The 15,605-nt window shown below is 30.4% G+C and overlaps 1 protein-coding gene across 1 annotated transcript; it reads right to left on the bottom strand.

Annotated features, from left to right (window-relative positions):
- Positions 1 to 5,615: 5,615 nt before the first annotated feature.
- Positions 5,616 to 7,668, bottom strand: LOC125809678 (transcription factor TCP14-like). Its single transcript, XM_049489271.1, has 2 exons — positions 6,930 to 7,668; positions 5,616 to 6,779 (listed from the first exon to the last, which is right to left on the bottom strand). Exons 1-2 carry the CDS (start codon positions 7,381 to 7,383, stop codon positions 6,004 to 6,006), a joined length of 1,230 nt encoding a protein of 409 aa, XP_049345228.1. The 5' UTR covers positions 7,384 to 7,668; the 3' UTR covers positions 5,616 to 6,003.
- Between the last annotated feature and the right edge of the window lie 7,937 nt (positions 7,669 to 15,605).

Raw genomic sequence — 15,605 nt, 5'->3', positions numbered from 1 at the left:
GCGATATTAGTTCTATGGTGGCTTTAAATCAACTTAGCAACCATGTATAAATTTGCTCAAGGTAACACTTTCTACTCGAGAAGAATGGTTTGGGCATTTTCCTTTTAACAAACAACCTTCTAGTTGATTGGGTCTTAAATTGTTCCTAAAACTTTCAAGGAGTAGCTAAGCCCAATTTTAAAGTTTCGTTTCCATTAACTAGCTCCATATGTAGTCTTTTAGGGGTCGTTTGATAGGGAGGGTGTATAAGAATAATGTTGAATATAGTGTATTAGTGATGTTTGCATTAGTTATGATGAAATTATTTTTTATTCAATGTTTGGTTTGGTGTATTAAAAATAAAATCTATTGTATAACTTCTATAATTAAAAAAAAAATATTTGTTTACAAAAATACACTCAACACTCTTTAGCTTGAGAAATGGGAAATTTCTTGGGAGGGATTTGAAGGGTAATTATATCATTAATCAATCTAATGCATGTGTTGAAACCCTTTGCATTACAAATACATGGAAATTCACGATAGTAATACACACCTCAATACACAATATAGTATATCTATAAATTAACTTTAAAAAGTCTATCAAACAGTATACTAATAATACACAAAGCTATTACATATATTATTTTTTCTAATATACTCTATCGAAAATGTACCTTCACCTTCTGCCGCTCTCCCCACCTTCAATGACTCGATCCCCACCCATTGTGTTCCTCTAAATTATTCATATAAATATGTTTGGTATAAAAAGAATTTCATACTTACTAAATATCAGAAAATAAGTAAGAAAATTATTTAATTAGGAGAAAAACATTTTTCGTGAAAAGCGCATCTTCCTTCCTACCAAACACACAATAAATGTCACTGAATTTCTCATCGATGCCACTTCCTTTTAGCTGCATGAATCCAAATTAAGATGTCTAGGATTGCTTTTGAACCACTAGACATGGTAAGTTAGCAAGTCAAATATGGGCGAATAAACTCTCTAGCTCGATGCATGTCTGTTAGAATTAAGAGGTAGAAAAAGAAAATGACAAGTGACAAGACTTGATATGATTTTATGGTTTGTCAATGACTATTGTACTCTCCATCTTTCTACAGTTTAATTTAGGTGTAGGAGATCAATCGATATCACTTCCTACAGTTTAATTTGTTGCTTTTTTATTTACATTTAATGCAATCTTTTAGTCCTTAATAGAAACTAAATTATACTAAGCGACAAAATATGGTTGATTAGTTTGCATGTTTAGTTTAGACTTCTAGAGTATTCTGAATTTTCGATTGAGTATAACTTAGCCTCAAATGCTAGTTTATAAGGCTAAAATTATCCAAATCCTATCGACAAACTATTGGTTCACTCTTTAACCAATACGAGACTCTAACCTACTCTAATACCCCATACCCCACCTTTCATGCCCAGAAGCCCACAACCAAGTAGAGTGTGGACCGAGGGATCAAGCAGGGATGGATTTGCCCGTATAATATCAACCTCAAAAGCTAATTAAGGAAAAAATTGGCCAATTTTTTTTAATCTATTTAATAATGGAAAGATATAATTGGTTAAGTCATAAAACATAAACATACCTTTAACTTAGCCTCAACTGATATTTATGTCCTTCAACTTTAAATATCTAATGTCTACAAGTAGACATTTAAACTTGTATAAAGTTGAGCAAGTAGGCACATACGTCTTGTGTGGCTTCCTATGTGGAAACTCACATACTACATGGTGTTCTACATGCATTATGTCACGTAAAACACATATGTCTATTTATTCAACTTTATATAAATTTAAGTATCTATTTGTCTGTACTTAAAATTAAAGGGAAAGTTGGTTTCCTTGTTTAATAATATGTAAGTAGTTCTACTGTTAAGATGTCATAGTACAGTAATGCATAGTGTGGAGAAGGGTAGTCTAGGACAAAAAAAGAAGAGTGGTACAGTATCTGACCTTATGTGAAACAGAAATAGGAAGAGTTATGTGGGTATTGCTGGTTGTTAGCTTGTAAGGCATCTTCTATTGTCTGGATGGATGGTGCCTTTACAATCATTCACACTAACTCTTTTTTTTTTCATTCGGGGTAAAACGGTCCTTAACAAAAGGGACTACATACCCAAATCCAAGGGGACTCGAACTGAAGACGTCTTGCTTAAGGATAAAAGAATATTTACCACACCATCACACCCTTTATTGGTCAGACACACTTCACTTCCTTTTAATTACTTCCAACTTAAATGCTACCTTTCACACTCTTTAACATCAAAGAGAGAGAGAGAGAGGGGACAATTTCTTTTCTTAATTAATCCGTTATGTTTTCTGTACCAACAACGCTTCCTCCGCTTCTGTTTTAATTTGTTTATCATATTTTACTGTTTGAAACTTCGTACCAAATCAAAATATGATAAATAAATTGAAATTAAAGGAATATACTTTTTTTCATACGTCAGGTTAATGTTAACGTACAATTTTAACGGATTCGGCTCCTCTCCATTTTCCCCAAGTTTCTATTTAGATTAATGACACATAACATAGGTTAAAATAAATGGCTAAGATTTAATTTTCCAAAATAAATCTTTAACCATGACTCTTTACATCAAGCTTGTTATGGTAATCTGAAAAATATATAAAGCAATAACATATCATAATCCGTTTATAAATACTTAAATTTCAATACTCGGATATAAAAAAAAAAATACATTGTCCGTGTTGAATAACTTAAACTAGATATTTTCTTATTGCTTATAGTGTGGGGAAACGTAAATTTCATTTGAATTCGGTATTTTGAACTTGTGATTTTAAAAGAAAAGGAGTTTAATTTCTAAAAAATAATAATTAATTATTGAAGTGATTATTAAGTTTAAATTTTAGATCCGACATTTATTTATATCGTAGATAAGGAAATTAACAAATCATGAAAAAGCAAAATAATTAGGTGACTATCAATGTCATTAATAATTGGGAAGTGGGAATTAAGGAGGGTATGTTTTGATAAAGTCGAAATTAGGAAATATTGATTTTATGTGTGTATTAGGAGGAGATTTTGCTCCCAAATTGGATGCCGACTTGCTAGATTATCTTCCAAAAAGAAGGCAATATATATATATTTTGGAGTGTCAAATCATGGTATAGTAGTTTTAAGCTTACAAGATTTTCTACAAAGGGACCACTCCTCTTGTACCTTATGCTTTCAACCCATGTGCTTCTTTTTTTCTACAATATTATGAATATAAAAAATGTTTATATGACAACCAATCACAATATACAAATATTCATCAAGCTAAAGTTTTAAAATTACAACCCATGCATTGAATATGCCAACTGTTACCAGTTCACATAAACTCCAAGTTACACCACATATACTTTTTGGATTCATTCAACCATAGGAAAAAATTGAAGTGTCTAATAGAAAAAAGGGTTTGTTACGATGTCAACAAGTTTATAGGACCGTTTATGACTTTATAGCCTTAAGTTAATGTAGAAATACTAAGGAGACATTGATGATGACCCTCATATATGATGAGAATGTGATTGTGATGTTGAATTATCTTAGAGAATATCTATTTTTTTTTCTAGACTTCTTTTTAATGAGCTAAGTTACTACTTGCTAAACTTTTTTTCATGGATTGAGTAACCTAATATACACTAGGTCTATTACTTTTTCTTAGACCTCTTTCATGTCATTCTATCTGCACATAAATAAAGCATGCATGTAGATTTGAGTTATATACATTAAAATATTGTAAAACTTTTTTATACTATCAAGTTCAATTAATCAATCCGATCATAGTAGATTATAACTTAATTTTTCAAATCATTATAAAAAAAATAATCTTTGAGAAGTTATAGGTTTTTATCATTATAAAATACAGTTAAACTTCTCTATAACAATCACTAGAACTTACCTCCAGGCTCCAGTACTAGTGAGTAAACAGTAAACTATACACTTTTTATGGTAAAAATGAATAAATTATATTTTTTTGCCAAAATTACCCTTTTTCGTGGAATCAATTTTCATGTTATGATATATTATATATCTCCATAACAATGTTTTGTTAAAGCAACTAAATATTCGGACAAGTAATATTATTATAAAGAGGTTCGATTTGATACTTACTCCCTCCAATCTAATTTGTGTTGTAGCTTTCAGATTTTGAGATTCAAAAAAATCCATCTTTGACCATAAGTTTTCATATATATAATATATATATTGAATTGTATCATTATGACTTATAATATTATTTTTTACGTAGTTTTCAAATTTATAATTTTTATTTAAAAAATTGAAAATTCTATGTTCGAGTTCGCAATCAAAATTAAACTTCCTTGGAAATCAATCTATGGTACATAAATTTGAAGAAGAAGAAGAAGAAGTATGAATATCAATAAGCTATTGGGGGCAATGATGGGAGAAATTCATAGAATATTGGGTGTATATATATATGTGATGAACTTACTCTACTTCAACTAGTACACATTATTTTGCTGTCAAACTCATGACTCAGCAAACCCGTTAAGAGAGGGCCCATTAAAGAAAGTGAACGGTCCAGATTAGTAGTTAGTGGGCCATAGCCCAGTAGGGTCATTAAAACCCAGCAGGGATCTTTAAAGTGGGAGCAGAGTGCGGTCTCTTTGTATAAAAAGGGGAAGAATGATACACCTGTTTGTCAGTGATACCTATTGTACAAACGAGTTTTAGCCCTAATGGGCCCTCACCACCTGACCTAACATCTAAAACTGATAAGGTATGGGCCCCCACTAACTCCAATTACTCAATCCCATCTCTCATTATACTATTTTATCAATATTATTTTCTTCGATTCAATTTGTTTGTCTTGTTTTTATAATGACACGAAGTCAAAAAAAGTAAACAAGAATTTTGAATTTTGTGATTAAAAATATGTCAGATGCACCAAATACCCCTTTAATTTTTGAATCTTAAATATGTCACCTGGAAAGTTGGAATTAAAAAGTTACTTCATTAAAACATTAAAAGAAAGTAAACCTGTCTTTGCAAATTATAAGAGTTGATTATTATAAGTTATAAGTGAATGTTAACAGCTTTTATTTCCACTGTATTTTGTACTTATGAAAGAAAATTCTCATCAATAATATGGTTAACTTGCTTGAGTTGCTGTAAAAACAAGAAATTCATAGCAATCATGATCAGAACACAAATTCTTGTTTATAGGGCTAGTATAACTGTTCCATTTCCTACATTATAATAGGGTGCTATGCCTTGTTGTTTGAGTGAAATCTTTAGGTTTTACTGTAGAGAAAGAAAAAGGGTGGGTATAGGGGGTAGGGCAGTAGTTATACATGAAATAATTGATTTAAAAAAATGAATTTTCGATCTAACATAATCAAAAAAATTAACTTGTGAGGTAAAGATTGAGTAAGTTCGAGTCATCTAAAGCAACAGCCGCTGTGGAACAACTTTAACACCCCTACACTCTTAGATTTACCAATTCAAGTGTGAACAACATAACATGGGGGAAAACATCGGGTAAAACCAGGACTGGAATTAATGTATATATCTAATTCTAATCCTAACTCAATCCTAAAAACTATTTAAATGTTCAGACATTTACACAATAATAAAGTGAAAAAAACTTACTTTGCAAGTCAGTAAAATTATTCTTTAGGATACACCCATGCACAGCCAATACATATATAGTAACTTTTTGACATGTACCTCGCTCTAGGTAAAATGAATAAAAGGGGTAAAAACAATAATGAAGATGATCAATAACAATGTCTACCGTTACCAACCAAATATAATAGTACTCCCTTTGTAATAAAAAAAAATAAAAATATTTCCCTCTTCAAACCCTAAAAAACCGGCAGGCAAATAGTAATCACACGAAAAAGAAGAGGTGAAAATAATAATAATAATAATAATAGAAGCAAATTCAAAATTATAGAGCAAGCCTATAATCAAACCTCACGTATTGTGTGTTTAATTAACCATCCCAACCTTTTAATCACACAACACTCAACTTTTTTTAGGAATTATGGTGGCTTGTTGAATCATGACGATCATCACCACCGTGATGCGAATGTGATCCACTAGCCTGAGATTCCGATACACCGGAACATGGTCTATATGGATTTAGTCCGGTGACCATGCCTAATTGGCCTTCTCCGGCTAGTGTACTGCCATTACCACTACCACCACCGCCGCCAAATTGCTGAGTTGGCAATAGTGCTACAGGAGTAGGAAAATTCATAAAATGTAATCCACTTGACATTGTACTTCTATACAAAGCAGCACCAGAATTATTAACCGATGGAAACGTCCACACTGGATCGCCTCCCAAAACTTGGGTATTGTTATTATTCGTCAACATCCAAAAATTAGCTGGAATTGAAGAATGAGTAGCTGGCATAGTCCCACTACTTGATGATTGTAACAAATAACTCCCCATTTGTTGTTCGTTCTGATGTTGTTCTTGTTGTTGTAGGTCGAGGTCATGTCGCCTTTTTCGCGATAGGCTTTCTTCTATACTTGTTTCCGATAAATCTAATGAATTGTCACGCATTTCTTGTTTAGCTTGGAACTGATGGAGACTACTAGGGTTCGAATTACCGGTCTGAAAATTCAACAAAGTTGTTGCAGATCTGTCTGATGATAAACCGATACCCTGAAACAAACTGCGCCTTTGGGAGAGTGAAAAATTCGGATTGAAATACGAAGATCGAAGTTGAGATGGTACGGACATGCTGGATCCTGAACTACGTAATGAAATGTTGAGTGACGTGAAATTCGCCGGAATTGTACCTGTTGAAAAAAATAATAATTTAGAATTATTCTGGGTTGATTGGTTACTCAACTAATAGTTATTACTATTTTCAGACAATAAATTGGAATAAGGAAAATAGTGACTTTCTGAGATAATAACTATTAGTTGAGTGACTTCTTCAACATTACCTGTTCCTGTAGCAGCTATAACGGCAGGTTCAGCTTGTTGGAGAAGCCATTCGATGGTTTCACCATCGGATTTGTGACCGAGTTCTCGAGTGAGCTGGAAAACCCTAGCAGCACAAAGGGCTGGCATACGTATACGTCTGCCACGGCCATCGACCTTAGTGTGGCGGTCTTTAGTTGAAGTTCTCTTGGGAGCTGGCTTTTTTGCAGTGTCAGTAGAGGCAACTGTAATTTGAAGGTCGTTACTATTAGGGTTTATATTCGTATTTGTATCGGATGGGGAAATGGCTAGCGAAGGATAATTAATATTATTAGCTGCGGAAGAGCTTGAACAAGGTTCGTCTTCTTTTTTTTCGAGTAATTGGAAAGGGAAGTTGTTAGGGCGATATTGTTGGTGATGTTGGTGGTGCTGGTGATTGTGATGGTGATGATGATCGTCACCTCCTCCTCCTTCCATGATCACTCTTAATAACTAAAAATTCAAAAAAATAAGAACTTTGTTTTATGAGAAATTGAGTTGACTAACCTAAATTTCTAATTTTTTTTTCTAGCTAGAATGAATCAAACTATAGTGTCTTTCTTTTTGTTTTGCTAACTTTGTGTGTGTGTGTGTGTGTCTGTGTGTTTGATTGGGAATTGCTTGGGCAGTGATGTGTTGTTTGGGTTAATGGGGAGAGAGAGATGTGAAGAGGAAAACTTGAAGCAACAAAGATAATGAGTGGGAATTATAAGGGGTAAGCTTTTAAAAGCAAAAAATAAATAAAAGAAATTGAACAAAGGGGAAAAGAAAATATTTGCTTTTGTTGGGGGTCCTTTTTTAATGTCGTTTCGACAAATATTAGTTGGAATATGATTTAAATGAAATAAAATTGTTGAAGGAAGGGGTTTTGTCGTGCTATTCTTTTTATTGTGGCTATGACAGAGCCTTTGGTTCAGACTCCACGTGAGGTGCTCTTTTTATCATTCAATCCATAAAGACAATGGTGGCCATAGTGGGTCATACTATATATAATTTCTAAGTCAAAAAATTGTGAGACTGAGAAAGGAAAGATTTATCAAATTGTGAGTAGGTCCCCTTTTTCATTCATGTAATCATTTCCCCCTTTGCCTTTGTTGCCCAACTTTGCTTGCTTTGGGATTCCTTCCTCAAATCTTATGATTGTGCTCTAATCTCATCACTAATATATAGTATTCCCTCCGTCTCAATTCTGGTATCTTACTTTCTTTTTTAGTATACTATATATACCAACGTCATTAAACATGTCAAGTTAACATCTTTAATATCAGATTATAAAATTTAAAAATTTCTTATTATTTTAAAATTTTTGTGCTCAACCAAATTAAGATGCTTAAATTAGAACAGATGAGTATAGTTTGTAGATCACTAACTTGTATCCATTGTTTCATTCTCCAAATTGATCAGTTAGGATCCGTTGAATTTTCTATCTTAGGTTTAGGCTAATAGGTGGGCCAAAAATAGCTAAGGGGGTCAAATGACAATTGTATATTATTTTTTATGATGAAGTATATGCAGTAGTACTAGACAATCTAGGTCCACCATATTGTACTATCATGTGGAGGAAATGGTGAATTTGATGATGATATTTACTATAGCTACCCCCTTCTCTTGATGTGTACTTACATATTTAGCTACCCTTAACCTCCTGCTTTTATGAATTAATAAACGCTGCATACATAAAAATGTATATATAGAGACATTGTCATTATTACTGTTATGAGGCCCTTTTGGAAAAATCATGTGGTTTAATTTAAAATAAATAATATCACATTATGTTAAGACTAAATTGATAAAACGTAAAGGGATGGTGTGATATTATCTATTTTTGAATTGATCGATATTATCTCATTTTAAATGTCGTTAATATAACCCAAAAATCGTGTGGGTTTGGCCCTAAACAGACAGTAGTACCTAATATTAAGAGTTGGTACTTTTTAGGCTAACTTAATTAGCCTAACTAGAAGTCATTCAGATCTAATTTTGGCTAGCTGTGTTATCTTTAAGTAATACAGGGATAAAATATGAACAACTTAAATCTATAAACAAGGTCTTTTATTAATTTGCCAGATATATTTAATTTAGAAAAGGAATGATAACTAAAGGTGGGTGTATCTTGGTCATTTGTATAGAAGCTACTTTAGCATTGTCACCCTAGTTCATGTATATACTCTTAATTCTTTTTTTTTTCGTTACATCAAACGTATATATAATACTCCCTCTATCCATCTTTACTTATTCATGCTTGACTTGACACACTTCTTAATAAATAATAATAAAAGGATAATTTTGTTATATCGTCATTCCTATTGATTATAAGTGATCATCTAAATATTTGAAAATAAAGAATATTTAATAGCGTAGTAGTATATTATAGTTTCGTCTACACACCTTTTGGGGTGAGCATAAGATAAGAAATGGCATGACTGCAAGACTGGCAGCTATAGGATTTAAAAGTAGTTATTTAAGTATGTGCCCAGGTAACGCCCTTTGCATCAACATCTTCTGTCACAAATATTATACTCCTTTCATTTTGATCTAAGTGTTTTGGTTTGACTCAATACGATGTATCTACATAAATTTTATGATCTTAAATTTGTTCGACATAATATTGTAATTGAAAACTTATTATTTCTTTTTATAAAACATAATTAAAAAATGCTTAGATTGAGACGCACAAAGTAAAATATTTCTACTGACATTCTGTCACCCCTTGCCTATAATCATGAAGGAACTAAAATAAATAGATAAAATAAAACCCATATTTGTCATGGCATCGCAATGGGCACGAGGAAAAAGATGTGGGAATTTATATTAATATCAAAATCGACTGAACATATTCATCAAATGACAAATTAATATTGACATACTATAGCGTTGATTGATACAGACTGGATGCTATTATTTAAGATTCTTCTTTCCTTTTATTTTTGTTTTTCTGCTGTTCTTTTTTTCTCTTTTTCATTTTTTAATTTTATTAAATCATTGATATATATGAATTATTTTTCCAATTATGATACAAGATAAATTGAGTAATTGTTATTTAAATTTCTTTTCTTTTGGGAGGGAAAAAATCATGATCAAGTAACAAAAAAAGCTTCAAGCAGCTGTTCTTGTTAATTCTATAAGAAGTACTCCGATCTAATCCATATTAAGTGAATTATTAAAATTATGCAAAAAAGTGAATTTTTCAAAGTTCAAGAGGTTATTGAGACTTTTTGTCATATTTAGCCTACTTTTTAACGATGTTCTTAACTATTTTACATTTTATAGGAACATAGTTTAGGAATAATCAAAAGGCTAATAACACTACCCAAAAATGGTCTTTAGCGGCAATTAATTAATGACAATAGCTTAATTTTCACTAAAAATATATATTTTAGCGGCAACTAACACGCTTTGTAAATGTCCCTAAAGCCTTTAGCGACATTGGATCCAATGACAATTAACTAATGTTGGTAAATGTTTAGCCCTCTTTGCTATTATGTATATTTATTGCCTCTAGAAGGTATTTTTATTGTAGTGTAAGCAAAAAGTAGCCTTCGTTTTATGTCCTTAAATATTTTGTTTAAGGAATATGTAATACCCCAATAATTAACTTAATATGGACTAGTGAGAGTATTTTTTTGCCCTATATTTATGAAACACCATTCTAAATAATTCTAGTTAGTTTTCAAATCACCATCAATGGGACTTCATTGCAATTATATATATACTATATATAGACTAAAGTTTAATAGGGTCGTAATTGGTGCCTTGTCAAAGGACAATTATGAATTTATCTTCAAACCTACAACGAATTCATGATAATTAATACTTTCGAGTCTTCAAGAGACTAATTAATTATTATACTAAGGCCTAGTCACCCTATCCATTGATTGAAGAGATTATCATCAAGATGTCCTAATTGGCTACAAATTAAATCTAGTGTGTACTTAATATATGCTAAGACTAAAATAAATTCAAAAAATTGATTCATGGAAATACTTTGAAGAGGCTAGCTAGGAATAAGGTGCAAAGAAAATTTGTAATACAAATTTAATATGAACATGTCATGAAATAGTCAAAGTCATAAGTCAAAATTTGACTATGTTAAACTTTTTAATTAATAGCGAGCCAATATTGATTAGTAGTAATAATATTAAGGAGTCAAAGATTTGACTAAAACTATGTTTCTTATCAAATTAAATGCTCAGAGTCAATTACAGGGGACGCTCAACAGATCTCGTGGCCCAAGGCAAAATCATATTAAGAGGCTCTTAAATTTATTTATTAAATTTATACACTAAAAAGAAAATCTATTTTCTACACAATAGATTAATCATTTAAGACAAAAAATATCAAATTTCACACAAAAAAGAAAGAAAGGATGAAGAGGACAAAAAACAAAAGTGATGAATTATCGATGTTAAGCTTCAAAACTCAAATTGAAATTTTAATTTGGCTACCATCACAAATAAGAAAAAGAAAAGAACATACATAACTTAATAGTTGAAGTTTTGAGCATGGATAGTAACAAAAATTACAAATTTCTAATCAATTTAAATGACATAATTCTTTTAAATGATATAATTCATTCCATTATAAGTAGCACTCATTGGTGAATATCTAAAACAAATTATAAAATTTTCATATAATATATTAAATTAAAAAGAAAAGGAAACTTGTGCATGAATATTTTTATGTTCGCGTAGTTTAAGAAAAGATTAAATCTTTTTAATTATGTTATCGATATATATAAATAAATATATTAGTTCTTAAGTAAAAAGGATAAAATTTAAAATTGAAAATTAAAACAAATATATCAAATACTCTCAAATAAATAATAATAAAAAATATACAATAACAATTTTATTTATAATAAATTATATTAATATATAATAAAATTAATTATAATAATTTAAACAAATTTGGGCATTCAAATTTTTCAGGCCTAAGGCAACTGGCCAAGCCTTAGAGCCGCCCCTGGAGTCAAACAATATACGCTAAAATGACTCATTGTTGACCAAATATCTCCATGGATTTCTATGATATAGAAAAGAAAAGAAGAAGGAAATTTTGTGTGTTTGTCTTAATCGTGAATGACGTCTTTTCAAGAGCATTTCGATACATTTACACATATTTTTAATTTAATATTATAAAATCTAAAAAGTTCTTCAAAAAATTTTAAACTTTGTGTCTAGCAAAATATGACATATATGTAAGATACTAAGCTGGAATGCACCATAGAAAGACTTCTTATTAGTTTTTACAAACCTTGTTGATTAGGTTCATTATTTTATTTTATAGTAATTATTATCTTATCTCTGTATTTTATTGTTATAATTGTGAATATCAAGGTAGAAATTTTTAAAAATAGAAACTATGTACTAGTAAATTCCTAAGCGATTTTAGAGTAGTAGGTATGTTCATCTGATCTTTCACCAATGTTAATCTTTGGTTACCATTACCTACGAGAGTAGTATCATCACGTATGCAATTAGTCACATAATTTACTGGTAATCCCTAGCTATTATTGACAAATTGGATTTCTTAATCCGTAGCTAAATGGAATATGACATTTTTATTGTTAGCTATGAAATTTTATCGGTTACTTTCTCATAGTGTATTAAACTGTAACATATATATATCTGGAGTTTATTAGAGAGCACATGGAAGGGTGAGTTTGCATGCAACAACATTACAACATGCAATTTAATTAGGTGTGTAATATCATAAGCTCAAACAAAGTAAGGGAGTGAATATGTAAATTTAATGTCCACAAAATATAATGCAGAGAGAGAGAGAGAGACAGGGAGCTGTAGTTAAAACCATGTCACCACGTGATGAGAATGTGGACCTGTTTGGCAGTGTTGCCCTTTTTCAGACCACAACCATTTTTGCTTTTCTCAATTATCTATCTACCGTCAGTCTGTCACCATAATTAACTACTATTTCTACCTTTTTTTTATCTTCCTACAACTCATACACAATGCATGCTAGCTACATTTGTTCATCATTGATTTTGTAATAATTAATTTTCAAAGCACAATAACTATATATATTAATTTCCTTGATCATGATCCAACATTTGAATTATCACTTCTCATAGCTAGATCGCTAGTCCATGTATCTTTTTTCTCTAGTATCTATCTCTAGAATCATTAGAGATGAGCCAATTTCTAGGATCGACTGTTTAAAATCATTCGCTATATAATATACCAACTTTTTATTTATTTTCACATATAAAAGGTCTTAATTAATGTTGTACGTTCAACCTAACTATGTCTACTTTAAATCCACCTACATATTGCTTCCCAGTTCCCATCCTGATATTTTGGGAGGGCATTGATGTCAATTGCTTTGTGGGACTTATTTCACAAATATCACAAAGTTGGGGAATTTGTAACCCTACATACAGTAGTAAAACCTCTTTAAATTAATATAGGCGGGATCATAAAATATTATTATTTTGTAGAGGTATTATTTAATCGATAAATTAATATTTATTAATTTACTGAGTCTTTCGACATCGAAAAAATAGTTCAGGGATGAAATCTCAAAGAATTTGAAAGAACCCACTTATGAAAACGTTATTCATGAACTCAAGCTCATGATTAATGATCTCAGTTGCCGCAATAAAATGGACGTTAATAACCTATTAAATGTATGAAAATGATACATTTTCAGAGGTCCAGAGCTTAGAACAGATTGTGGATATCATTGGACAAACAATGTTGATAATAAAATTGAAGATGATACAATACATTTGGAACCAGTTACGCGTAAGAAAACAGTTGCATCTAGAACTCTTCACAATTTTATGGTGCAGCTAGAAAAGACAGTACCGAAACTTTTGGATGCAATAAAAAAAGTTAGAGATGAGCTTCAACTAGATTTAAATTTTAACAAAAAGCAAAACAAAATAAAATCATATTTCACTAAAATTTCTTAAATATATTTGTACTTTTAAAGGATTATTAATTTATAATATTAGGGACCATATGTTTATATAGAGGTCTTTTGAAAATATATTATCTTATTATTTTATTGAAATGAGTGATTTTTTTCATTGGCCCAAGTTAGAACCGGAGAAAATTATTATCTTAGAGAGATTATTAATTAATCGAGTATTAATTTACTGAGATTTTACTGTATACAGAAGACTTCCAAGTGGTTACATTGAAATTTCACTTTTAATTATATAATAAATAAATAATGTAAAATAATAAAATCAAAAAGTGTGTCTTATCTTAGATTCATTAAATTATTATGAAAAACATCACAAATTTAAAACGACATTTTTATGTGTTTTAATTTTCTCCTGATTCATATTTTCTCAAATAAAATGGTCTTATTAATGTAATTACTACAAAAAATAAAATAAAAATGTGACAGCAATGATATGACACTATCTAAGTCTTCAATTTAAAAAGTGGCATGGTTGTACATTTGTAATTTTCTCGAGATTGTAATTGACATGGTTGTAACTTGTACGTTTGTTTTAAAAAAAATATAAACAGGATTAATATTTTTTGTGAAGGGCAAGAATGAAGAAAAATTAAATTGGGTGGACAGAAATTATCCTTGAACTTTCATTTTCCAATTTCATATTTGTCATAAAATGTTACTAGAAAAAAATAGATCAAAGAATTGTTATGATTTCTTTTTAAATTAAAAATATTAGGAACAGACCCCACTGGCTTTGTGCGTGTTTGACAGTTTATTGTTCCTTTTCTCCGCAAAAAGAAATAAATCAAATTAGCAAAAAGGGCTAAGGGTCCATTTGCACTTTTGCAGGAGTAGTGCTCATATTTTTATTTTTTTAAGTATTTTTCTTCTTAACTTTTTCTATTTTTGTAAAATATAAGTACTAATTTTGTGTGTTAAAGAAGGGAAAATTAGTCTGTTTTGTCTATTATTTATTCTTTAATTTCATATTTAAAAAAAAAAAAAAAATCTGTTGAACAAATTTGTCCTTTCCAACAAGAAAAGCATAATCTCCATATATATTCCCTGTCCCGCGCAGCCTAATTAGTTTAGTTTAGTTTATCATCCGACCACCTAACCACAACGCATTATAAACTATCATTTTTTTTTCTTTTTTTTCATCATAATAATAACAGTTTGAAAGTGTCAGAAGATAATTAGTGAACTCTAAACAAATTTCCAGATTAATCTTAAATTATTTTTTAGTTTAACCTTTTATTCCATATCCAAAGTTAAATGGTCCATTTAATACTAATTGGCATCACGTAGAATACCTAGCTACGATCGAAGAGGGAAAAAAGTTGGTCGATAAGGTGAACGGTTACGTCAATTTTAAATACTAGGTAAGTTAATTTCACATTGCATAGATAAGAAAGTTCAGCTACAAAGTAAAGAAATTGACATTGTAGACATTAAAATTTTGTGGGACTCTACAAGACACATTCAATTTGAGTTGGAACTCTAATGGTGTGTTCAATTTCAATTAGATTTCTTGGAGGCTACTCAACCATAAACTCTAGTTCGTGCTTATATAAAAGGTACTATATTTCCTTGAAATGCATCTCGAAAATTTCATAAAGAGATTGAAATCTCGAATATTCCACAAATTCATGAATATTCATAGAGATCAAAATCAATCATCCTAATTCGAGAAATACGCCACAAACGGCCCTCAAATCATGAATAAATATCTT

This window comes from Solanum verrucosum, unplaced genomic scaffold (genome assembly GCF_900185275.1).
Source record: "Solanum verrucosum unplaced genomic scaffold, falcon-dt-bn FXZP01000121.1, whole genome shotgun sequence".
Classification (NCBI taxonomy): domain Eukaryota; kingdom Viridiplantae; phylum Streptophyta; class Magnoliopsida; order Solanales; family Solanaceae; genus Solanum; species Solanum verrucosum.
The sequence above is the reverse complement of the archived record's forward strand: the minus strand, read 5'-3'. Positions and strand labels throughout refer to the sequence as shown.